Below are 27,246 nucleotides of genomic sequence, written 5' to 3' on the forward strand. Positions count from 1 at the left end.
CACGTAATTTACACCCTTTTGCCCTTCATTATCAGGAAATACATTTTCATTAGTGTTAAATATTAAATCATTAAAGCGATTGTGTAATCATTGTACGAAAATAGACAAACGTTTTAATTTTCGGTGTCGTCAGTAAGGCGTTTTACGTAGAGAAGAACGTTCATTAATGCTTATATCAGTTCAATTTAATTGAAATAACAAATTAAACTTTTAAGAGAATGAACAAACATTAGACGATTCTTAATGTTCTTTAACGAGGAAAAAAACTTAACTACAACAGAGATACAGTCAGCGTAACAATCAAGCAAGTCTTAGCTCTATCCTTCAATCAACTCCCCATTCAAACATCGTGGTATATGTAAGTCTGCATAAACCTCATCCACGCTGCACATTTTCTGGCAATTATCGTGTTCATGTTTCTCCTCTTCTCGCGGGGATCTTCAAACGCCCTAACTATCCTTTCACGATGCTCAATTGGGATACGGTTTCGACGAACGCTGTTCTCCATTACTGCGAAACCAGTGTGCACATGTGCAGCATCGTTTTAAATTTAACCATCCATATAAATCCATTGGGAAATTAGTCAGAAACCACGTAACTTAAATTCTTTTGTAGTTGAAATTTTATTCGCGCAATGTAACGTTAACCCTAGGTTAATGAATCCTCATTCGCACTAAAGAATGTTGTTTTCGATAAAACGCTATTCTAATTGGCCTTAATGAATCTCCTTTTCGATGCAAAACTCCTTATGGCTCTGCCACAAATTGAAATGTTTCATTTCCTAGTTAAACTGATTATACATTAATTTTATTGACCAATGTTTTCGCGCTAATGAAAATAAATTTCCTGATAATGAAGGCCAAAAGGTGTACTCCATTTCATTTCATTTCTCACTAGTCGACCTTTGTAATTTCGCGTTTTCGGCTTCGCTTTGATGTGAATGATTCGGCTGATACTTCTGAAAAAGGGCATGTGCTAAAACCAGGAACGCTGGAACGAAACCACCGAAACAATCGGAACGAAACCACTGAAACCGCTGGAACCACCGACACATGAAAATGGCGATAATTTTTACTTTTTGCCCCTCCCTGGCAAGTAAAACATATACTCCTCCTTCCCCACACCGTACAATTTATTTTTGTTAAGGTACCTTAAACAGGTGGTTGATTGTACGTAGATTTTGTATTATTTCTTGATGTATTTCCAGCTGTAGGATAGGCGAGAATGTAGAAAGACAATGCCATTCTACATGCAACCTACGTAGGAAAAAAAAAGCCTTGATTGTAGATTAAACTTTCAATATAAATATATACTAAAAGGTCGTTGACTTTGAGTTGCGTCCTCTGTTGATCAGTATTTCTTCTTTAACTAATACAGACAAGGACATCATCACATGGATTCTTGACAGGGAAATATTAAACGCTCACATCAACCCATACTACATTTTAAAGATATCTTTGCTAATACCACCATGAACCCTCTGATACCCAGGCAGAAAATAATGAGGTAAACACGGCTCCTGGTAAACATCGCTTTTACTAGTTCCTGAAACAAGCTCATAATCAAAAAATTAAAATCTCGCCCCTATCTATATGAGAGACAGCATTTGGTTATAAACAGTTAACTTCCCAATCTTTTACGCAACCGTTTTAAGGCTTAGCGTTGCGAGACGGCGGCTCTTTCGCTTGTTTCGGTGATTTCGTTTCGTTTCGGCGGTTTCGTTTGGTCGTGTCAGTGGTTTCGTCTCGTTGTTTTGGGTTAGTGCATGCCGTCACATTTCAAAAAAGTCGCGTGGGCAAAGATATATTGTACGGTGTGGGGAAGGGTGACCATGTTTTACTTGCCAGGGAAGGGAGATGATTAAAGATTATCGCCATTTTTATGCTTCGGTGGTTCCGGTGGTTTCGTTCCGGTGGTTCTGTTCCGGTGGCTCCGGCGGTTCCGGTGGTTTCGTTCCGGTGGCTCCGGCGGTTCCGGTGGTTTCGTTCCGGTGGTTTTGTTCCGGTGGCTCCGGCGGTTCCGGTGGTTTCGTTTCGGTGGTTTTGTTCCGGTGGCTCCGGCGGTTCCGGTGGTTTCGTTTCGGTGGTTTCGTTCCGGTGGCTCCGGCGGTTCCGGTGGTTTCGTTTCGGTGGTTTTGTTCCGGTGGCTCCGGCGGTTCCGGTGGTTTCGTTCCGGTGGTTTTGTTCTGGTGGCTCCGGCGGTTCCGGTGGTTTCGTTTCGGTGGCTGCGGCGGTTCCGGTGGTTTCGTTCCGGTGGCTCCGGCGGTTCTGGTGGTTCCGTTCCGGTGTTCCTGGTTTTATTACATGCCCTGAAAAACCTAGCCCGACTGAGAGACTACTTTTGACGCATTTCACTCCATTCATTCCATTTCTCACGAGTCGACCTTTGTACTTTCGGCTTAGTTTTCATGTGAATGATTTGGCTGATACAGACCAGCCACCCAAAAACTATTGAGGTTTTAGCTAAGAGGTGTGTGTGTGTGTGTGTGAGTGCTGACTTTAAAATTGATAACTTTTTAATATTACAACAAACACCACCACATTTAAAGTCTGTTACTTTTCCTAAAATTTATCTGGTAATGATTGGGTATAATAATTGATTTCTCAAGGACTGATGAACGAGATCAGAAAGTACAGAATACTCTACTTGGCCCAGTATTTCCTCAGTCTACTCAGAGTCATTAATAGCTGGTATGACGTAGCTGACCCAAGCAACTATATATTAGCTAATAGGCCATTTCCGAGTTGCTGTGAACCTCACTATGAAAGCGAGGCTAAGTGCAAAACTTTTCATATGAAAATTAGTTTTGTTTGCATATGAATGAAAACTAATTTTCATAACAAAAACTTTGCACTTAACCTCGCTTTCATAATGAGGTTCAAAGCAACTCGGTAATGGTCTATTGTCATGAACCATGAACATTGTAGCCTCTGTGGAGTCGTTACTCTACCAAACTGTGATGGTACAAAACTGCGATGCTTTGGATCACTTGTCACCTCCATACAGAACCAGATTAGTTTTTGGAATCATCAGAAATTGTACTATTATTATTATTATTATTATTATCATTATGACAGTTGTGAAAACTTATGTATGCCAAAAGATTATAGATAGACTGGGGCATTATTATAATTATTATTATTATTATTATTATTATTATTATTATTATAGAAAAAAGAACTATTAAAAACTATTTACAATTCATTTCGATGAAAAAAGAGACAACTTTCAAGCCGATTTTTTTAAAGAGAAAAAAATTATTATTATTATTATTATTATTATTATTATTATTATTATTATTATTATTATTATTAAGATCTTACAGTCCTTAAATTCGCGAAAAAATCTTCAGTAATCGGTACTTGCACTTGTCGGGTGCGTAGCATGGATTTGTTAACAACTCGGTGGTCTAGACACGCTCGGATGTCTTTTGGATTTTCCGGCTTTGGTTGAACAACCAGCGGTGAACACCATATGATGGCTTCATGCTCCGCGACTAGTTCAATTATGTCGTTGTCTCCAAACTCCTGTAAGCGATTCTTCAGTGGTTCAACCAATTGATAAAGCACTCTCCGGGGTTTCTGTGCATATTAGGATTGCGTCATCTTGCATTGGCACTGTGATTTTCATTTCCTGCCCGTCACGCATGGCTTTTCCTATTCCGGTGAATCGGCCTTTGTATTTCGCTAAGTTCAGCGCTACCGGTTTCCGGTTCTTGTTACGCGTGATGCCCTGAGGGCAGCACGTGTCTTAAAATTGGCTCAATATCTTCGTCGTCGTTTTTTTTCTTCATGGTAGCCTGAAATGGGCACATTAGCTTATTACACGGAACGCCCGCAGGGCAGGCCGTGTCTAGGTTTTAGTCGGGTATCTTTTTTACGCAGAATGCCCTGAGGGGCATACCGTGTCTAAAAACGGGTATTTCTTTTTACGCGGAACGCAATCTCTCTGAATAAAACCATTCAATTATTTCAATTGCGAAGGGAGGATAGTTTTCAAAAATCTGCGAAGCATGCAATGGGGAATAAATGGGGCTACTTTAAGCATTCCATGTAAATGCCATTAGGGGCATCTTGTTTATTCATTCAACTCTTCTTTCTCTTAGAAAAGATCTATTTTTTTTATTGTCTTTAACAATAACGGCCCAATCAAAATCTATTATCGGCGCGTATATCACAAGGGAGGGGACCCTCTTATCCCTACCTGTGTGACGCGAAATCATCATTTGATTCATTCATTAAATTCTGCTCTACCCTAGTTACATGTTTGACACTCAACTATGCCGTTTTCAAAAAGAAAATTAACCCTTTTGAAGCGAAAATCAAAAGAATAACTTCTAAGAAGCACTCGACAATTAAAACGGTGGCAAATGGACAGCTCGCGGCGAATAAATTCGGTATTAACTGGCCAGATTGTGTTTTGCAATGCGGAGAGGAAAGGTCAAGCTTAAGCTTTAAACATTACCTGTGGTGCAGGCTTTGTGCATGTCGAACTAATGTCTTAACATCACTGGAAATCCACTTCAATAAAAAGGTAAAGATTTGATTGTCAATTTCTACTTAAAGTTTTCGTGTTCATTTGGGAAAACTTTTTGTTTGTCTTTAATTTTTGTCTTCAACAATAATATTCAGTCTTCTATCTTCTGAGACAGTTATGTAATCTGACCCGGGTCGTGAAGTTTTCCGAAAACAATTTTCGGTATGATCTCGAATAATGTAATGCAATAGATAAATAGAAAATAGAAATAGTCCCTTTCACGACATTTTCCGAAATAAATTTCCGGTATGATCTCTAGTACCGTAACGCAAAATTTCAATTGCAAAGAGAGAATAGCTTTAAAAATTTACAGTTTTATTAGATAGTTTTAAAAATCTGCCAAGCGTACAATGGGAATAAATAAGGCAACATTAAGCATCCCTCGAAAATGCCATTAGGGGCATTTGGTTTTTTTCCTCGTCGTAGCTTGAAATCTGCACATTAATTAAGCGGGATGCCCTGAGGGGCATACCGTGTCTAAAAACGGGTCGATTTCTTTTTACGCGGAATGCCCGCAGTGCAGGCCGTGTCTAGGTTTGGGTAGGGTATCTTTTTTTTTCTTCGTAGTAGTCACTAATCGGCAAATTAATTTATGCATTAAAATATGTCCTCCCCTAGTGGGGATGTATTGTTCTGATTGTCTTCGACAGAAGCGGCCCAATCACAATCTATTATTTAGGCACATATCACGAGAGAGGGGACCCACTCATCTCTATCTGTGTGACGTCACATCAAATCATCATTTAGAAGGTTGTTTTTGTTCAATTGCGGCCACATGTATGAATTTAAGACTCTGACCTGCCGTTGTCCGAAAGAAAACAAACCTTTTTCAAGCGGTAAATCGAAATAATAACTTCTCGGTAGTACTCGACAGTTTAAACGGTGGAAATTGGGAGAGTTCACAGCGAAGAAATTACGCTTCCACAAACAGATAAAATAACTTAACGCAAAGGAAGCCAGACCAGTTCAGCGAGGTCATGACGTTATCGCAGAGTTATTCCCGGTATGATTCCCAGTAACGCAACGATAAAATGACACGCAGTCTCTCTGAATAGAACTATTCGAAGGGAGAATAGTTTTTAAATATCTGCGAAACATACAATGGGGAATAAATGGGGCGACATTAAGCATTCCGTGTAAATGCCGATTAAGGGCATCTTGTTTTTTTTTTCTTCGAAGTAGCTACAAATCTGCACATTAATTTATTCATTAAACTCACCCCTCTCCTAGTCGGGATGTATTGTTCTGATTGTCTTCAACAAAAGCAGGCCAATCAAAATCCATTCTTGTCGCTTATATCGCCAGGGAGGGGACCCACTCACCCCTACCTGTGTGACGTCAACGCATCTTTTGATTTATTCATAAAACTGGATTAAATTTGTGGCACCATATTGTTAACATCTTGTGTACTTAAGTATGCCGTTTTCAAACGGAAATTTAACCCTTTTGAAGAGGTAAATCGAAAGAATAACTTCCAAGAAGCACTCGACCCTTAAAACGGTGGAGATTTGAGAATTCCTGGCGAAGGAATCGTGCTTTGTTTGACAGTCTTAGAAACAAACGATGGGCCACTGAAAAAAAAGGGTCATTGAGAAGCTTACGTTATCGTTATGGAATTTCCGACATTTCCAGTAAAAACCTAATTAGCGTAACACAAGGGAAACAACGTAACGCGATCTTCGTGACTCAAACTATTTCATTAGCAAGGATAGGTTTATCAACTCTGCGAAGCATACAGTTGGAATTAAGGAATCAGCCACGGCATCACGCGTAAATGCCAGTATAGGCATCTTGTTTATTCATTAAACTCTGCTCTCTCCTAAAAGGGATCTATTATTCTGATTGTCTACCACGAAAGCAGGCCAATCAAAATCCATTATCGGCGTGTATATCACGAGGGAGAGGACCCACTCATCCCTACCTGTGTGACGTCAATGCAAGTCATCATTTGAAAAGTTGTTTTTCAATGGCGGCAACATGTATGAATTTTTAAAACACTCTAATCTGCCTTTTTCAGAAAGAGAACGGACCTTTTTCAAGCGGTAAATCGAAATAACAACTTCTAAGTAGTACTCGACAGTTTAAACGGTGGAAATTGGAGAGTTCACAGCGAAGAAATTACGCTTTGGCAAACAGATTGAATAATTCGATGAGAAGGAAACGAGACAAGAGGTCACAGTACAGTGATAACTGGTGCGTGATGTTGCAGACTTTGTCGAACTGATGCCTAAACGCTACAGGTAATTGACTAATCGACCTAGCAAAAAAAGTTAAAGGTTTTATTGTCAATTTGTACTAAAACTTTTCATTTAGGAAAGCTTTCTTTCTGTGTGTAAAGCAAATAATCTAAAAAAAGAGCAAGGCTGATTTCACGGTCAGGGAAGTATATTTTCCAATATTTCGAAAGGCACGGCCTTTCTTCTTCAGGGTATGTTTGAGACTGACCCTGTGGCAAGATACGTTACAATTTTAAACAGTTACAATAGATACCTGAAAAAAGGCTAAAGTTACATAACCAAAAACGTTACAATTTGAAATTTGAAAACACAACTGGTAAATAGGTATAAGCTAATGTTACAACGTGGTAGACGGAAACAAAATACGTAACAATGAGTTAATTACATAACTTAGGAAGATGAAAGACGGGAAAAATGTTTATGTCTCATCTCTCCTATTAAGACCTAAGGGTTCAATAGTCTGACCTCTGTGGATGAGGTATGTTTCTATAGCTTTGCGTACACTGTCACGATTAGATTTGATGAGTTCGAGAGGAATTAGTAGCGTGTCAGAAGCGTTATGGTCGTTAGAAAGAAAATGTTCTGAAACTGTGGTGGGTTTGGAACTGTTTGTTTGTTTGTCGACCGGTCTACGGTGTTCGTTAAGACGGTCTTTAAGTCGTCGTTTTGTTTCTCCTATGTATTGTTTGTGGCAGCGGTTGCAGTGTACCATGCAAATAACGTTTTTAGAGTTACAGTCTATATGGTGAGTAATATGTCTAGTTTCGCCGGTAGAATGAAATGTATAGCTGGTACGTCCGTCTGTTATGTAAGACAGAAACCGTTATAAGAAACCATATAAGACAGAAACCGTTTCTACATTGATTATTTTTCAATAGTAAAGGTACGTCAGATCCCCTTATCTGTATCTGTCAGTGTTGCCCAGTGCCTAGCGGGGTCATGACGTTATCAGAAAATAATTTCCGATATGATTTTCAGTAACACAACGATAAAGTGTCACGCAGTCTTTCTGAAAAAAACTATTCAGTTATTTCAATTGCGAAGGGGGGATAGTTTTTAATATCTGCAAAGCATACAATGGAAATAAATGAGGCCACATTAAGCATCCCGTAAAAATAGCCATTAGGGGCATTTTTTTTCTTAGTTCAGCGAGATTGATTAGCTGGAAAGGAAGTATCGAAACAAAGGCACCCAACGAGGACATTAAAGCAAAATAGTTCAAAAATTGTTTCCTTCATACCCGCGTCATTTTATGACCTTTTCAAATTAAGGCAGATTTGTATGAAGTAATAGAGTAGATCTGTTGGGAATCATTAGCTCAGAATTAAGATTGTTGCACAAATCCGTACACTCGCCATTGTTTAAATGTTATAGGAAAATAACGCGTGAACGCGACTCCGTTCCTTCCAGACAATTGTTATGGCTCAGAGACGTAGTTAAACGAACACTAATAGCTTTTTTCTAAAACTTTCAGGACAACTTTGTTACTTGTGCTATTTATATGGTTTAAAGATTGAACGTGTGTCGAAACAGACTAAAAGTTCATTGAGAATTCCAAGTTCATACTTACAATATAGTAACATTTCCTCCAGATTGATACATTTTGATACTAAAGTAAGCGTACTACAGTAATCTTTTAAATATGGTATTCTTCAGGTGCAGCGGCTGATGACGAGGTAAGCAACTGTCTCTTTGTTTCCCATCAAAGCGGTCAAGACTCACATCTGTGCGGTTCTTCAGTTCATCCATGCAAGACACTATCACTAGCACTACTGATGGTCAATGATGGAGGAAAGGTTTGTCTTGACGGAAGGAACAGTGAGTCCCATCCGTACGGCTGCTTTCTAAGAAACAGTAGAGAAGTAATGAAAATGACTGATTTGCTGGACAAAAGTGTGACAATACAAGGTTGGCTCTCGATGGCGCATATTTCTTGCAAATTTTATTTTGGTCTAGCCTTTAGAAGCGCTAGAAATGGCACCCTCAGGTTAACCCTCTCAAACCTTGTGTTTCATAACAATGGAGTCATTCTGCTAAAGGTGAACTGTTTCTATGTCCTCGTATCCAACTGCCGCTTTATAGACTGCCAAGCTGCAGTTGCTATAAGACAACAAGAATCTAGATTCTGTCGAGAGTCTTCCCTCGTAATTACTGACTCTGAATTCCTGTACAATGAAATCTCCGTCTTTGTCTTGGTATTTAACGAGGTTTTCACCGTGAAAATCTCAAGGTGCGTTTTTCAGGGCAAAGTAGGACGATTTAATGTAATCTCGGAGAACAGACGATCTAATGCTTCCGTGTATATTATATCAACGACCCTTAAACACAGAGTTTATGTACACGGATTTGTCTCCGATTCCATTTTCCGAGAACTTGCCCACGACTACAATGGCTTCGCCTTATCATTTAAAGTACAAGACCTTTTTAGCACTGGTAATTTATCACTATTGAACAACACGTTTATAAACAACGAAAATTCTCTATTTGTTTACGGTGGATTTGATGTGCAACTGACCAAAGTCACGATTAAATGCACTTATGGGCATGCTATCACAGCCATTGGGCCTCCCAAACTAAAAGCTACAATTGTTGGTATAAAAGTCAACTTGAACCAATGCATCTTAGAGAACAACAGGATAGGAATAAGAATGGCATCCAACCCTTGCCTAAGTGTGCTGGATTGTTCAACAGGCCAGCAGAGTTTAGTGGTGAAGAACAGCCTCGTTCTTGGAGGCAATGAGACACAAGGTAATGGAGATGCGATAGATTTTCACGTAAACACCCAGTTCAATACAATAAGACCAGCCTACATTAAAGCCCTCATGCTTTTCGAGAACGTCACGTTCCAAGGATTGCATAGCCGTGTACTGAGTGTAGCTATTCAAAAAAATGTACGAGGGCTCATAATAGTTAAAAACTGCACGTTTTTCAACAATTCTCAGTTTGTCTATCGCCTAACTGAACGATCAACTGTTGAAATTAAATTTTACGACGAAGATCCTCCAAAATCATGTCTGAAACTACGCAACCATAGTGGCAAATTCACATGGAAGAACTCATCTCAGATACCGGTGATATTTGAAGACAGCATTTTTGAAGGTAACGTCGGTATCTCAGCCACTTTGAGCTTCTTAAACGGAAACGTTACGTTTAAAAACTGTGCCTTCAAGGACAACCAAGGTTTAACTGTGGGAGGCCATGTGTACATGAAAACGGGCTACGGTAGCCTTAACATGGTGAATAGCACCTTCCTCCAGACACGTTTGAATGGACGTTTGGAGAGAGGGCAGCGCCGAATTTCAAGCAACGAATGCTTTCTGCACTCTGATAGCGCTGGTCCGGTCGTCGTTACAAATACATCCTTTACAGCAAATGTCAATTCAAAATTTACCCCAATCTTAGCAGCTACCAAGACAAGCTTGATAAAGGTCGATGACAGATCCACCCTTCGATGCCCATCTGGAAAGCGGGTGAAAATAGATAAAATAGCAAAAACAGAAGGGTTTGAGTTCACCAAAGGAAGCAACACGTGTTGGATGAAGGTGAATTACGTCAAATTTTTTTGCGAAGAGTGCCCTGATGAGTTTTACAGTCTGCAGAGGGGGCTGACAACCGGTTTGGACATCAGAAAGGACACTGCGTGCCTTAAATGCCCTTACGGGGCACTTTGTGAAAGTGGAAACATTAAAGCCAAAGAAAACTTCTGGGGTTTGAATATTTCAACGAATCCTCCAAGTTTACAATTTTTCCCCTGCCCTTTGGAATACTGCAGTAGTCCAGAGCATTCTAACTATTACACTTACAATGCTTGTTTCGGCAAAAGATCAGGCGTGTTGTGTGGCAAGTGTTCTGATGGATACAGTGAAGTCTTGTATTCGACGTCATGTAGAAAAAAAGAGAAATGTAATGATCACTGGTTTTGGCTGATGACCGCCATCTACGTCGTTTTCTTTGCAAACTACTTTGTTTTCAAGCCTCCCACTTTCTCTGCTTTGTGCAAACAAACTCTATGGTTTAAGAGGAATCGTACTAGAGATGCTTATGTACAAACATTACCACAAAAAGATGACAAAAAACACGACCTTGGATACCTGAAAATTATCTTTTACTTTTATCAAGTAGCCGAACTTGTGATGATAAAGTCTCCAGAGAAAGCTCTACACATAGTGCCATTCATCCCATCAGTCATTGCGATCTTCAATTTCCAAGTAAAGGCAGTTGATGGTAGCGTTGGCTCTCCATTTCCTGGTCTCACTGTTGTCACCAAAGAACTGTTCCTATGTTTGAAATTCCTGGCAACATTGCTTTCTGTGGGTTTTATCTATACTATTCATCGAGCAGCAAGCTCGTTCCGGTATATCTCTTCACCCCGGACAACAGTATATCTGGCTGTTGCTCTGGAGATACTATTGCTTGGATACGAAAGATTAGCGGATACGACCCTTAAACTCATGCACTGCGTCCCTATAGGAATGGATTGGCACCTTTTCGTAGATGGGAACATTCCGTGTTGGCAGTGGTGGCAGTACCTTCTGATCGTCTTCATGATGGTGTTTATTATCCCCTTCGTCGTGGTTCTCTTTTGGGGATCATTGTCGCTCGCTAACGACAAAATGTCAGCCAAGGAATTCCTGACCGCTTGTGCATTCCCTTTGCCTTGTCTTCTTGTGTGGGTCGTCTGGCGCTGCAAGAAGAGAGGGAACAACGATGTGCCCTACAGAGGAAATCCCGATGATGTAGAAGAAATCAAGAAGGTCCTTCATGACCCATTTCGTGCTCCTTCTTGTGATGACCATGGGACACTGTACTGGGAAAGCGTGCTGACTGGTAGAAGGTTAATCCTGCTGACAATTCACACCTTTGCTACCGATCCTATGGTTAAATTCCTTTGCTTGGATTGTGCATGCGTCCTGATTCTAGTCCATCACCTCTCTATGAGACCATTTCGCGACTGGAAAGCCAACCTATTTGAAAGCCTTTCGCTGGTGAGTCTGTTCGCTATTTGCACGTTCAGTCTAGCGGAGGCGACCTATTTCTCCGAGGGAATAGAGCCCACCGGACCCAGCGAAAGCCTCTTCCGTACTTTCCAATGGATTGAGATAGGAGTGCTTGGCCTGGTCCCAGTTGTAGTGGGCATCTTGGTGGTTTTTACTTTGTTATCCCAAGTCGTTCGTTTGCTACATCACTGCGTGAAACTGCTGTATTCTCGCCAAGTGAATTTTCAAGGCCACTTGGCAGTGTCCCGTCAGCCCCTGCTCAACTCTGACACTAAGGACTTGCAAACTCACTACGTTTCTTGAGCTCATAATGTAAGGCAATGGATATTTTCCGATTTTTCTAAAGGCTATTTCACATAAACAAGGCACTGCGAAATTGTGACAGTACTTGTTATGGTCATGATTACCAGGAAAATAATGCTTCCTCTGAAATATGTCGTACATACATCTACACAAATCTGACGATAAACTGTTGATTCATCTGGCTTAACGTTGTTTTACGACGCATTGAATTTTTTAATGAATGTGTGGATAAAGTTTTGTTGTTGGACACTTGTAAGAACCTGTCCCTGGCACAGATCTTAGTGTTGTATTTTTTGTAGTTTTACTAAAAAAAGAAGAACTGAAAAATCTGCTGTGCCTATTTTTGCCCTTTTGAATGGAATAACTTTTTACGATATAATATAAGTCTTTCCAATTTGGTTAGCTTTCGCGACAATGTGTAGGTTCGCTGTAGTTCAATTGTTTCATATGTTGTAAAACTGCATGTTTTGAATAGCTTCGCTAGTAACAAATATACCTTACTTGTGACTGTTAGGACGATTCAGTACGAGTTTTGATTAAACTGTGCGGATCATCAGAGTTCTGTTGTTGGACACTTTAAAGAACTTGTTCCTGCCACAGATCTTAGTCTTGAAGTTTTTGTAGTTTTATTATATATTTTATTTGTTTGTTTCATCGCACTGATGTTAGGGTAGCCTTTGGTGATCAATTTATTATTCTATTATAATAGTTTTAACTTAACATGGTGGTGCCCTTGTGTGTGAGCTTGTGACCCGTTCGCAATAACCCTCTTGGGGATCTTAGCTTTTTCTGTCTTTTCCATTTATAGTCATACCCAATGAAGCTGTATTAAAGAAAAGAAAGAAAAAAAGCTGCTGTGCCTATTTTTTGCCCTTTTGAATAGAATGACTTTTTGAAATATAACATTAGTCCTTCCAATTTGATTAGCTTTCGCGACCATGTAAAGGTTCGCTGTAGTTCAGTTATTTTACATTTTGTGAAATTGTATGTTTTGAATAGCTTCGCTACTAACAAATGTGCCCTACTTGTGACTGTTAAGACGATTCAGTACGAATTTTGATTTAACTGTGCGGATCACTATGACTTCTGTTGTTAGACGCTTGTAAGAACTTGTTCCTGCCACAGATCTTAGTCTTGATTTTTTTGTAGTTTTACTACATATTTTGTTTGCTTGTTACATCGCACTGATGTCTGGGTTGCCTTTGGTGATTAAATTGTTATTGTGATATATTATATTGTATTATGTTGTGAAACTGTTTTGAATAGCCTTACTAGTTACAAACATACCCTGCCTGTGATTGTTAAGATGATTTGCGAGTTGTGATTAAAACTGCATGTGCGAATCAAGTTCTGTTGTTGGTCATTTCGAAGTCCAGTTGTAGCAGTTCCCGAGGGTACCAGGAATTTGTGACCAGATTCCGTTCCCGAAGTGTTAGGCTAAGTCTGTACACTACACCGGATGGTTCCTGTGCTGGCACCAAAACATATCGCATGGGGCTTTCGTTCACACACAAAACGCCGGTTTCGGATCCATTTTTGTGCCGCAGCGATGCAGCGCTGGTTCGGTCTTGAAAGTGTATTGTCACATATCGGATAGGTTTTCGTGACATTTTCTTGAGTAGTGTGAACAGAGAATCGAACCAAAACACAAGTCAATAACGACGAGCGAGGATTGGATTCTAGTGTAAAGATGGCGGCGGTTTTGGGCCACTTCTGTTCACACCAGGCCGGAGTATCACTCACAACGGCATAAAGATACCGTCCAGCATAGTATTGACATAGCCTTAGTTTTCCGCCGTTGTACCGCAGAAGTCACAGTTTCCCTCCCCTCTTCCAACCAACAAACAAAATTCAGTTGTTTTGGATGGCCTTACAATTTGATCTTGTTTAGTCGCCTCTGGGCAGGTACAGTTTTACGTGCAAAACATTTTCGTCTTCCTTTTGAGGTGGTAATCACGTACCGAAGTCTACGAGTTCCTTAGACAGCGGATAGTCTCTTGTGGCCATCCGCTGAGAAACTTGAGGACTGGGAACCGATTGGAGATACCCTGGGTACTAGAAACTTTCCTTGCGCCTTCGGTCGCTTGGCTACTGGCCTTTTAATCCTTTTCAAATGACAAGCTTGACATGACAACGTTTTATTTCATTTCAGATTTTTCGTTACGCGACTTTCAACATACCAATAAATACACTTTGAGTTGTTGCACACGTTATTTGTCCTTACTGAGTTTCCTTGCTTTACATTAAAATCACATAGGCACAATGGGCCATTTTCAACCCTTCCTATTCTCAGCGCAGATCGTAACTCACCTCCCTCCCCACGGCAGCATTCACTACCGTTGCGGTATACTAGTTCAAGGATTACACAAAAGGCGATTTCTAAAGCACTCAGCGTGATAATTATAATGTCAAATCTATATGGAATATCTCCATCATCAAGTGGACTGTCACGTGATCAGTGGAGTGTTTATCTCTCTTAGTTGACTCGACAAAAAAACGGTTAAGAGAATATGGAATATCTTTATGTACAACTCGGTCTTCGATGTTGTAGTGCTGCTTATGCTTTTATTTGACTGATAAACAGGAGAAGTAACACAGTCATACTAAATGGACAATAAACATAAGGATTTAGGATAGCAAAATGATATGCTTCGGAGCTCTTTGGCCTCTTTGGAAGCAACCTATACCATTCGTAAGTTGGTCTGAATGTTTTTTGTATTGTTTGGCGATTCTCGGAAGATACGTTCTTCGTAAAGCTTCTCGAGGTCTTTGATACTAATAACTTTATGCTCTGACTTCTTCCAAACAATTACAATAATGCAAAATTAGTAAACGTAAAAACAAAAGTTATCTGTGATTTGTCAAAACTTAGCTCATACTAAGAATTGACCAAATTTTTAACTGTCAGCCGAGAAATGGCAGAAAATTTAACTGATAGCTGAGATTCCAGTATCCCATCTATACCATCAGGACAAACTCAAATTTCTTAACTCTATCACCACCAGACTCTCTCTTCACCCCTAACACCGCTATTATTATTTGCTATATCTATCCCCTTTAGGCTTGGGGCTTCTGGGTCGGTACGAGCAGGGTTCTTCAGATCAGAATGAATCTTGTTAAAGCCCAGCAAACTAAGTTTTGTTTCACGATAGATCGTGAGGCTGTTTATTTAGACCGTATCAGTTTGTCAAACCGTACGAATCGTGAGGCTGTGTTTTCAGACCGCGTCAGTTTGTCAAACCGTACGGATCGTGAGTCTGTGTTTTCAGGACCGTTTCAGCTTGTCAAACCGTACGGATCGTGAGTCTGTGTTTTCAGGACCGTTTCAGCTTGTCAAACCGTATGGATCGTGAGTCTGTGTTTTCAGACCGTTTCAGCTTGTCAAACCGTAGGGATCGTGAGTCTGTGTTTTCAGACCATATCACTTTGTCTATTAGTCGGCAACGAGAACGTCAGAATACAATAGTTTTATTAGCAAAACACTGGATCTGCACGTGCGTTATACACTTTAGTACATTTCTTTGCCTTCCTCTGCAAAACAACAACGTGAAATGACCACATTCAAGGTTTTATAGAGAACGTGAACGCATGATTAATTTTCATTTCTCTTTCTGAACGTTAAAGCGCCCCTACGGCGTAAGCTTCTGGATAGTTTTGCCACATTGCACAAACGGAATGAGTAGAAATTATCGCGACTTGTAACCAAACTGACGATTGTACGACGCGGAAAATGTTGCAAAAGCGACTGCACTAACAATCAACATACTTAAAAGTAGTGCATATACCGCAGAGAGCAACCAGTTTTTGTTTTCGATATTCCATAAATAACCTAATGACGTGATTACAGCACCGACGACTCGATATATGCAACATTCGTTAGCTCTCGCACCTCCGCTCTCGGGATATAAATGCATAACACTATTGCCACAAGGGCAATGGTATGCATAACACCATTGACACAAGGGTAACGGTATATGCGATACAATTACTCTGTGTTGTGGAGATGTATTCTCTTAGATTCCGTCTCCTCTTCATAATACTTTATTTGTTGCTTGTTATCTGTACAGGCCAAGCAGGTAAGTGAGAGGTTCCATTTCGAGGTTTAGCCCTCTCTTCGTAGCCAGTTAATCAAGTTATTTGTGATGTTCAACTTGCTACCTGTACAAGGTGAGGGGCACCCATTGACAGTTTTCTCTCAGATCCTTTGAAACACTGTTTTACGCTACCTGGAGCGCCTTTAATGCTCTGTAGGTTCATTTTAGGCTGCGCTATAATATTTGTATCTGTTCGGTCATTCTAGGAAAACTTCAGTCTTCTCGAAATTACTAGGGGCGCGTTTTTTTATTCACAATTCTGGAATGAGAATGGACAGAATGTAAAATGCGCGCGTTTTTCTATTCCGCATTCTTATTCCGGAATGGACAGAATGCCATTCCATCCATTCTGCTCTCAGGGGCAGAATGAACACAATGTTGCGAACGAAATCCAAGATGGCGGACGGAGAGATGAGCACTGCGGATTCAAATACGTCTCTACAAGGGAAAAAATCAGCTTACACTTTTGGACAAAATGAAACATTGCTTCTAATTTCATTGTACCAAAACTACAAGGAAAATTGCTGCGATAACGGTTGCAATGGCAGCCTCTTCGTCGGCCGCCATATTTGTTACGCAATGTTTACTCGGCCAGGACCGACGGGAGTTTTTTTATGCAGACAATCCGAATTATTCCTAGCATTCCGTACCAACCATTCTTATTCCAGAATTGTGGATAAAAAAACGCGCCCTAGGGCATTTTTGTCCATTTCCCGAAAACCTTAGGTCTTATTTCCTTTCCGAAATCTTAGCTGACTCGACGATTCTATCAATCCGAAAACAGTAGGCCTTAAATTTCCCACATCGTTCGAGGTGAAAATTCCCTTTAGAAAATTGTAGGTGATAAAGGGCCTTCCGAACAAATAATTTACCGACGATCCGGCGGGTGCCCCTGCAAGGTATTTGGTGATCGCTTGCTTCAAAAGATGGAAAAGATAGCCCCACTGAGACAGACTATTTACAGATGATCACAAGTAACCATCTACTCTTTTCCACGCACGTATTTTACTCCATTACATTTAATTTCTCACTAGTCGACCTTTGTAATTTCGCGTTTTTGGCTTCGCTTTGATGTGAATGATTTGGCTGATACTTCTGAAAAAGGGCATGTGCTAAAACCAGGAACGCCGGAACGAAACCACCTTTTCGAGTTATCGGGTTTCTTGAAGGATATTTTTCGAACCTTCTCTGTTAAGTGCGCAGCGTCGACTTTTTTTAGACGTATTGGGGTCGGGCATCCTTCACCAATATCGTTCAGTTTGATCTTCGTCGCCAATGTAGAATTGTACGAATTGAAGCACGCATTTAAAGTGAACTTTTCTTTTTAGTTGTGTTTTCGGCACGACGTCGGACGCGAATAAATCAATTTGAATAATGTGGCGGGATATGCAGACGCGCAGGACGTTCATGCGCTTGCGATTTAACCGACGAAGGAGCCCGACTTCCACAAAGGCTGAGATTGTTAACAGTTGAGCAAGGAGAAGAAGAGCAGAGGCATATTTTTTTCTTTTCTCAAAGGAAGATATACCGCAGAAGGAAAATCGCATGGGATCTTGAGAGGGCGCAATTCTGGTTCGAACGCCGATAATATTTGGCGAGAACATTTTCGTATCTCGAGGCAAACGTTACAATTCGTTGGCAATTTGGTTGGACCACATCTCTCGCGACAAGACACGAACATGAGACAAGCGATTCCAGGGGAAAAGCGCGAGGCATAAAAATAGAAGACGTGTTCTTTTTACGATCTGACAAGCTTATCAGATAAATAACCGCAAGTTCCTTCTCAAGTTCCTTCTTCCTGGTTTGGTGGCTTAAATTTAATGACAATTGCATTGAAGTTTGCCGACTCGCTTAACTAAAGCGAGTTGGAAAAGCAACTGTTTTCATGAGATTTCCGGTTGTCACTCGCTAAGCGACTTGAAAAATCGATCGTGAAAACACGGCCTTTATTGTTGATGGTCGGAAATAATCACAAATATACATTGCCGTGGTTAAGTAGTTATGCGTTGCGTTATTCAAATGTCAATCATAATATCAGATTACCACATACGAGAACGTCACGTCAGAAAACAAAAGTTTTAATTAGCAAAACACTGGCTCTGCACGTGCAACAGCGTGAAATGACCACATTCAAGGTTTTATAGAGAACGAGCATGAACACGATTAAATTGTATGATAAATGATTAATTTCTATTTTAGTCTGAAATGTCAGCCGTCTCCTCCCCCTAACCCACAGGGGGCGCGCCCCCTGTGGGTTTGGGGGAGGAGACGGCTGACATTTCAGACTATTTTTATTTCTCTTTCTGAACGTAAAAGCCACCCCTACGGCGTAAGCTTCTGGATAGTTCGGCCACATTGCACAAACTAAATGAGTAGAAATTATTGCGAATTTATTCAGAAAACGCGAAATTTAATTTTTAAGTTCCCTTGTCGTTGGCGTCTTCGTTGTCACCACAGTCACCTTTGTGACCGCGCTGACCTGGACACTAGTTTTGTCAATTTTGAAAAACGTCCACCGTAACCCGAAATCAAAAGCACGCATCGAATACATCTAGAAATCCGCTTCAATCTTCCCAGTGTTTTATTTGATTTTCAATCTTTTACTGGAAACCTGTTTCTGAGTATGCTTTTGCTCATCCTATGGTATTATTTTATCATATTCGGTTAAAAACAGGATGGATAGCGTCTCCAATGTAACATGAAAAGAAGAGGTGAGAAACGTGAAGGCGCCGGGCGGAAGAAATCGCCTGCGTTGACCAATATAACGAGAGAAATCAATCAAAAACACTGGAGAACAAATCTCCATTATATATATTTGGAAAATCGCATTTTCTCAAGCTGGCAAAAGCTTCGTCCGGAGGGAATCTTCGTAAACGATTCGAACTTCGTGTCATAGCTGCTTGGTTTCGAGCTCAGACGAAGACAAGCTTCGGTACACAGTCCATTATCTCCTCGACAAGGAAAACCTCTATTAGAACCTTGTTTTCTGCGGGTCGAGCAAGCGTTCTTGTAATGACATGGCTTTGGTTCCTAAATTTAGATAACGGAGAGGTTGTAGAAACGAAATTATAATAAACGTAAAATATATGATTGAAAGCAGAAATAAAGCTTACCGGTAGTTTCGCTACAAAGTCGTTTCGCTACACTGCAGTTCAGGCGATTCGCTAATATTTGAAATCAATTTTCTTCTTATGCAAACACCGTGAAACGTAGAAACAGCTAAGATAATTTTTCACACGACCGGATAGCGAAATAAACAATTAAATGATTCTTCGACTTCAGAGGTATTCGTTGACGTTTGGCTTTCCCTGGACAAGTCCATCAGTAAATTTTCCATGGTATCAAGAAAATGAGTGTTCTAATATGACATTAGGTCTATAATCACTATAATAATTTTGACTGGCAAACACTTCGACTCGACAAAGTTTGTTTAGATTCTTCAAAGGATGCGCTTCTCAGCGCGAGACTTGCGAATGAAGTGTGATATGCAAATCAGCTAAGAAATGGTATCTAATGCGCATGTGCACCAGGTGACTGTGTCCCTTTAAGGTCCCATTATGTTGCACGACGCCACGGACAAAGAATGTGCCACTAAGAAACTGCCCTCTGATATTCAGAAACTGCTTTACTAGCACATTCCCATTTCTAATTTGGTCCCATTTAAATCACTGAACAACAATAACTTAACTAAGCCCATGCAGCCTTTTGTTGAATGGACTGATTGTGATTAGTTAATGATTAGTTAAGTTATTGTGGTCCAAATTAGCATATGGGAATCCCCCGGATAGAGTGCATGGGATTGGCAAAGTTGCTGTAGTCCAATGATTCAAATGAACCAAATTAGCAACTGGGAATTTCCCGGGCCTATGGTGCCTATTTGTGTTCCAAATCTCAAGTGACATTCAGTTATTCTCACAGTCTGCTAGCAGCAAACTGCTTTGTTTTTGCAAGTCATTTATGGCCGTTTGCACGTTGTAAGAACATGAATTCTTTGTTCCTGTACGTGCACGTCGCATTTTTATTATCGCTTCATGTCCAAAGAGGAAGAGGTGACACGCGACTGCCTCAAGTCCCGTGCAAGGAAGGGAAATTCTTTGAAGACAGCATCTCCGACTATTTGAACTGCAGCGTTTGCGTTAAACAAGTTCATAGCAACTGCGGTCTTTGCTGTCCAAGTAAGTTAATTGTTTTATATCATAAGTTTAATTGTTATTCCAGATGCAAGGATCTTTATATGAATTTCGTCATTACCGTGTCTGCGCGCCTGTGGGGTCATGCAACATCATTTGAGCAGTAATTTTCCGAATGACAATTCGCCTAAATTTTTTTTCTTTGTAGTTCTTCGAAGGAAGAAATATCCTTAGAACAAGGACTTAAGAATAAGAGAGGAAGATTCCGAATCTAGTAAAACTCCTTGTAGATCTAGATATCAAATGGCAAATAACATGCATTCTTTGTCAGTCGCGTCATGCCAGCTGCTAGCTCTATTCTTGGCTTGCACTCACGTGACTTCCGGTACAACTTGCGATTTCCGTCCGCCATGTTTGTGTTCCAAATACCAACAGACGTTTTTGAGCCACGGACGGCAACCAGAAATTGAATTTGTCCCTTTCTGGAGCGTTTTCACGCCATCGCGTTTGTAACGTCAAGCCACAGTCATCAACAAGAGCTTTTCCTGTCCGTGGCAAGGAGCAAAACCACGCCAAAAAGGGAACATTTGACTTCCGGTTGCCGTCTGTAGCTCACGAACGGGCGAGTAATTCATGTTTAGATACCATATAGTTACCCACATATCCAAAAATAATATACCCCTGTTTGCCTATGTATACCACATATGAATATCCCTGTATACCCATACATATCCATGTATACACCTGATTGTATATCCCTGTATACCCATGACGATCCATGTATACCTATGTAAACCCTTGTATACCCATGTACATGTACACCTCTATATACCCATGTTTACCCCTGTATACATATAAATACCCATGTAAACCCTTGTATACCCTTGTATACCCATGTACATGTACACCTCTATATACCCATGTTTACCCCTGTATACATATAAATACCCATGTAAACCCTTGTATACCCATGTATAGCCATGAATACCCATGTATACTCATGTACACCTCTATATACCCATGAATACCCGGTTGCCGTCCGTAGCAAGTAATTCATGTTAAGGTACCATATAGTCACCAACATATAGTCAACCACATATCCTATAATAATATACCCCGTATACTTATGTATACCACATATGAATATCCCTGTAAACCCATGTAGAGGCTATATAGAGGACGAACGGCACTTCCAGATGTATTGCCCAGGTTATGATGACATTAGAAATGAGCTGCATTCTCTCGTTTTTACACACGATACTTTTTTCCAAAACCCAAATGATGCCGATAAGATATGGTATTTACTTTCTCTAGAAAATGAAACCACTTCAAAAACAGTAGGTAAATACACATTTTTGATGTTTCAGTAGAGAAAAGACACCTAAATTCAAAATATAATTAAATATAACAATTTTATACCAATTGTATTAGAAGTTATTGTATGTGATCTTTTAGTTAATTAGTTAATCTTGACTAGTAGATATCATAACCTTTATTGTAACAAGACCAATACCTCCCTTTGAGGGTAAGGCGCAATAAAGATTTACTGTTTCTGTTACTGTTACATGTATAGGGTGTAATATACCCCTGTATATCACTCTATAGCCATTAAGACCCATGAATACCTATGTAAACCCTTGTATATCCATGTAAACCCATGAATACCCATGAATACCCCAGTATACCCATGAATACCTATGAAAAGTCTTGTATACCCCTGTATACCCATGTAAATCTCAGTATACTATATATAAACCTTTGAACACCCCTGTGTAACTATGTGAAAGAGCAACAACAACAAGCTTTATTTGCATGACTATAACAAATACAGTATTGCAAAAGCTATTCATAGTATACGCAATCTGCCGCTGTAGGGGTATACTGAGATTGAAATGGATAAACAGGGGTATCCATGGGCATACAAGGTTATTCATTGGTATCTATAGGTATACATGGGTATACTGAGGTTTACATAAGTGTGTACAGGGGTATACAAGGGTTTACATAGGTATGTGTGGGTTTACATGGGTATACAGGGGTATTCATGTGTATGCATAGGTATACATGGGTATACTGAAGTTTACATGGTTAAAAAGGGGTATTTTTAATATTTTGTTGATACCCTTACATCGCTTATTCTTCAGGTGCACATGAAACGGAAAGTGATTGCCTTTTTGTTTCTCATCAAACCCGTCAAGATTCTCCTATATGCGGTTCTTCATTCCAGCCATGCAAGACACTACCACAAGCACTACTGATGGTTAGCAATGGAGGAAAGATTTATCTTGATGGACGGAAAAGCGAATCACATCCATACGGCTGCGTTCCAACTGAGGAAATGAAAGCGCTCCTGATAGACAAAAGTGTAACACTGCAAGGTTGGCTTTCAACGGCGCATGTCTCCTGCTCGCTATCTTTCAATCGTTCTCGAGATTCTATACTGAGGATAACTTTTTCAAACGTTGTGTTCCACAACAGTGGGATCACTATTCGCAATGTGAACTGTTTCAGTGTCGTTGTAACCAAGTGCACGTTTGTGAACTCCACTGACGCGATTGTTATTGTACAACGAGAATCACGAGTCTGTGACGCATCCTCTCTCGTTATTACTGACTCTAAATTCTTCAACAACACACAATCCGTAATCGTCCACTTGTTTAACAGGTTTTTTAGTTTAAAGATCTCAAAGTGTGTTTTTCGTGGCAAGGTTGGGCGTTTTCCAGCAATGAGTTATAATAGAGAACTGCAAGGTGCTGTTTACATTAGATCAGCAAACTATGCAAACAGGGTTCATATATTCGGTTCTGTAACCGATTCTATTTTTCGCGAACTTGGCCACGAGGACAATAGCTTTGCACTTTCATTTAGAAATGAACATCTCTATAGCAAGGGAATTTTGACCTTATCAAACACCACATTTCTGAACAACGAAAACGGTCTATTTGTTTTTGGCGGATTTGACGTGCAGCTGACTAAGGTGACCGTTAATTCCACTTATGGGTACGGGTTTATGGCCGGTGGACCTCCCAAACTATATGCTGATGTTTCTAGTATAAAGGTGTACCTGGAACAATGCATTCTGTGGAACAACAACTGTGGTGTGAGAATGGCAACAAGGTCTTGCTCATCGGCCAATAATCTCGGTGGTTGTTTACCAAGCAGCCAAACACTTGTTGTCAAGAACAGTATCTTCCTTGGTGGCCATGAAACGCAAGATGATAGTTATGCGATCAGGTTTTGGGTGAAGGGTGCCACATCCCTCAGATCGCCCTTTATTAAAGCTAAGCTACAACTAGAAAATGTCACCTTTCAAGGATTACACCAGCGCACTTTGTCTGCAGGTTTCCAATCGAAGGTAAAAGGGATGATTTCTGTCAAGAACTGCACGTTTATGAACAATTCACAGTTTGTTAATAAAGTGGATGGAGCAATTGTGGAAATCAAATTTGATAACGATTATTCCCAAAGCTGTACGAAACAACGGAACAACAGCATCAAGTCCGAACGATCTGCAATAACTCAGCTGGAACCGGTGATATTTGAGAATAGCATCTTCCAAAATAACGTCGGAGTCTATGCAGCTTTAGAATTCTCGAACGCAAACGTGACTTTCAAAAACTGTATTTTTAAAGACAACCAAGGTTTGACTGTAGGAGGCCATGTGTATATCAAACCGGGATATGCCAGTGTCAACATCGTGAATAGCACCTTCCTTCAGACTAGTTTGAATGCATTCTTAGGTGGAAAGCAACGCTCAATTTCAAGTATTGGATGCTTTCTGCATTCTGAAAGCGCTGGTCTGATCACAATTACAAACTCTTCTTTTATAGCAAATGTCCTCACAAAGTATAATTCAATGTTAGCAGCTACTAGGACAAATCTGATAACAGCTGATACGTCGTCCACCTTTCGATGCCCATCCGGAAAGCGGATTCAGCTGGATAAGATAACAAAAACCGAGAATTTTAGTGACACGTGTTTGACGAAGGTGACTTATGTCAACCTATTTTGTGACGAGTGTGGTAAAGAGTTTTATAGTCTGCAAAGAGAACTGACAACCGGTTTGGACATCAACAAGAGAACCATGTGCCTTAAATGTCCTTACGGAGCATCCTGTGTAGATGGAAACATTAAAGCCAAGGAGAACTTCTGGGGTTTGAACATGTCAACGAATCCTCCGAGTTTGCAATTTTTCCCCTGTCCGTTGGAATACTGCAGCAGCCCAGAGTATTCTAACCATTACACTTACAATGCTTGTTTCGGCAACAGATCAGGCGTGTTGTGTGGCAAGTGTTCTGATGGATACAGTGAAGCCTTGTATTCGACGTCATGTAGAAAGAAAGAGAAATGTAACGCTCACTGGTTTTGGCTGACGACCGCCATCTACGTTGTTTTTTTTGCAGTCTACTTTGTTTTTAAGCCTCCCATTTTCTCTGTTTTGTATAAGCAAACTCTATGGTTTAAGAGGAATCGTAGTGGAGATGTCTATGTACAAACATTACCACAAGAGGATGACAAAGAACACGATCCTGGATATCTGAAGATTATCTTTTATTTTTATCAAGTAGCCGAACTTGTGATGATAAAGTCTCCCGAGAAAGCTCTACACATGGTGCCATTCATCCCAACAGTCATTGCCATTTTTAATTTTCAAGTAAAGGCAGTTGATGGTAGTGTTGGCTGTCCATTTCCTGGCCTCACTGTCGTCACTAAAGAACTGTTTCTATGTTTGAAATTCTTGGCAACATTGCTTTCTGTGGGTTTCATCTATATTATCCATCGAGCAGGAAGTTCGTCCAGGTATATCTCTTCACCCCGGATAACAGTATATCTGGCTGTTGCTTTGGAAATACTGTTACTTGGATACGAAAGATTAGCGGACGCAACCCTAAACCTCATGCACTGCGTCCCTATGGGAATGGATTGGCGCCTTTTCGTAGATGGAAACATTCAGTGTTGGCAGTGGTGGCAGTACCTTCTGATCGTCTTCATGATGGTATTCATTATTCCCCTCATCGTGGTTCTCTTTTGGGGATCACTGTCGCTTGCTAACGACAAAATGTCAGCCAAGGAGTTCCTGACAGCTTGTGCATTCCCTTTGCCTTGTCTTCTTGTGTGGGTCGTCTGGCGCTGCAAAAAAACAGCGGACAACGATGTGCCCTACAGAGGAAATCCCGATGATTCAGAAGAAATCAAGAAGGTCCTTCATGACCCATTTCGTGCTTCCTCTTGTGATGACGATGGGACACTGTACTGGGAAAGCGTACTGACTGGTAGAAGGTTAATCCTGCTGACAATTCACACCTTTGCTACCAATCCTATAATTAAATTCCTTTGCTTAGATTGTGTATGCGTCCTGATTCTTGTCCATCACCTCTCTATGAGACCATTTCGCGACCGGAAAGCCAACATCTTTGAAAGCCTTTCGCTGGTGAGTCTGTTCGCTATTTGCACGTTCAGTTTAACGGAGGCGACCTATTTGACCGAAGGAATAGAGTCCACCGGACCCATCGAAAGCCTCTTCCATACTTTCCAATGGATTGAGATAGGAGCGCTTGGCCTGGTCCCAGTTGTAGTGGGCATCCTGTTGGTTTTTACTTTGTTATCCCAAGTCGTTCGCTTGCTATATTTCTGCGTGAAATTGCTGTCTTTTAAGCGAGTGAATACTCTAGGCCATTTAACAGGTTCCCGTCAGCTCCTGCTCAACTGTGACCCTGAGGACTTGCAAACTCACTGCGTTTCTTGAGCTAATAATGTAAGGCAATGGATAATTTCCCATTCTAAGACTATTTCACATAAACAAGCCGAAGGCACTGCGAAATTGTGACAATACTTGTTATGGTCATGATTACCAGAAAAAAAAAAGCTTCCTTTGAAATATGTCGTAAACACATCTACACAAATCTGACGATAAACTGTTGATTCATCTGGCTTAACGTTATTTTACGACGCATTGAATTTTTCAGTGAATGTGTGTATAAAGTTTTGTTGTTGGACACTTGTAAGAACCTGTTCCTGGCACAGATCTCAGTCTTGAATTTTTTGTATTTTTATTAAAAAAAGAAGAAAAGAAAATCTGCTGTGCCTATTTTTGCCCTTTTGAATGGAATGACTTTTTACGATATAATATAAGTCTTGCCAATTTGATTAGCTTTCGCAACAATGTAAAGGTTCGCTGTAGTTCAATTATTTCATATGTTGTAAAACTGCATGTCTTGAATAGCTTCGCTAGTAACAAATATACCCTACTTGTGACTGTTAGTTAAGACGATTCAGTACGAGTTTTGATTAACCTGTGCGGATCATCAGAGTTCTGTTGTTGGACACTTGAAACAACTTGTTCCTGCCACAGATCTTAGTCTTGAATTTTTTGTAGTTTTATTATATATTTTATTTGTTTGTTTAATCACCGGCTGATATTAGGGTATCCTTTGGTGATCAAATTATTATTATATTATAATAGTTTTAACTTAATATGATGGTGCCCTTGTGTGTGAGCTTGTGACCCGTTTGCACCTACCCTCTTAGGATCATAGCTTTTTGTGTCTTTTCCATTTATACTCATACTCAATAAAGCTGTATTAAAAAAAAACAAGGAAAAAAAAGCTTCTGTGCCTATTTTTGGCCTTTGAAAGAAATGACTTTTGACGATATAATATTAGTCTTTCCAATTTGATTAGCTTTCGCGACAATGTAAAGGTTCGCTGTAGTTCAATTATTTTATATTTTGTGAAACTGCATGCTTTGAATAGCTTCGCTAGTAACAAATAAACCCTACTTGTGACTGTTAGTTAAGACGATTCAGTACGAGTTTTGATTAAACTGTGTGGATCACTATGAGTTCTGTTGTTGGACACTTGTAAGAACTTGTTCCTACCACAGGTCTAAGCTAAGTCTGACTTTTTTGTAGTTTTACTATATATTTTGTTTGCTTGTTTCATCGCACTGA

The 27,246-nt window shown here is 40.2% G+C and overlaps 3 protein-coding genes across 5 annotated transcripts in view; all 3 read left to right on the forward strand.

Annotated features, from left to right (window-relative positions):
* Nucleotides 1-16,857, forward strand: part of LOC146458250 (uncharacterized) — a 27,773-nt gene extending 10,916 nt beyond the window's left edge. The window contains exon 3 of the mRNA XM_085090868.1: nucleotides 16,403-16,857. The gene's annotated coding sequence lies outside the window, so the exon portion shown is untranslated. The remainder of the gene's footprint in view (nucleotides 1-16,402) is intronic.
* Nucleotides 1-26,048, forward strand: part of LOC146458251 (uncharacterized) — a 26,356-nt gene extending 308 nt beyond the window's left edge. Inside the window, exons 1-2 of one of the 3 annotated variants that reach the window (XM_085090960.1) lie at nucleotides 16,019-16,149; nucleotides 22,442-26,048. In XM_085090960.1, the coding sequence (XP_084947086.1) occupies nucleotides 16,077-16,149; nucleotides 22,442-26,043 (3,675 nt within the window). In that variant the 5' untranslated portion in view covers nucleotides 16,019-16,076 and the 3' untranslated portion in view covers nucleotides 26,044-26,048. Of the gene's footprint in view, nucleotides 1-16,018; nucleotides 16,150-20,054; nucleotides 20,343-22,441 lie in introns of those variants that run through there. The other 2 variants (XM_085090958.1, XM_085090959.1) reach the window with 2 other exon arrangements.
* LOC146458252 (uncharacterized) lies at nucleotides 6,682-13,432 on the forward strand. Its single transcript, XM_085090962.1, has 2 exons — nucleotides 6,682-6,776; nucleotides 8,430-13,432. Exon 2 carries the CDS (start codon nucleotides 8,549-8,551, stop codon nucleotides 12,071-12,073), a length of 3,525 nt encoding a protein of 1,174 aa, XP_084947088.1. The 5' UTR covers nucleotides 6,682-6,776; nucleotides 8,430-8,548; the 3' UTR covers nucleotides 12,074-13,432.
* Nucleotides 26,049-27,246: the final 1,198 nt, after the last annotated feature.

Source organism: Pavona decussata, unplaced genomic scaffold (assembly GCF_977016875.1).
Source record: "Pavona decussata unplaced genomic scaffold, jaPavDecu1.1 SCAFFOLD_233, whole genome shotgun sequence".
Classification (NCBI taxonomy): Eukaryota; Metazoa; Cnidaria; class Anthozoa; order Scleractinia; family Agariciidae; genus Pavona; species Pavona decussata.

Bases quoted from the DNA above. Each gene is read 5' to 3' on its own strand.
- LOC146458252 (XM_085090962.1), top strand. From the start codon at position 8,549: ATGGTCAATGATGGAGGAAAGGTTTGTCTTGACGGAAGGAACAGTGAG.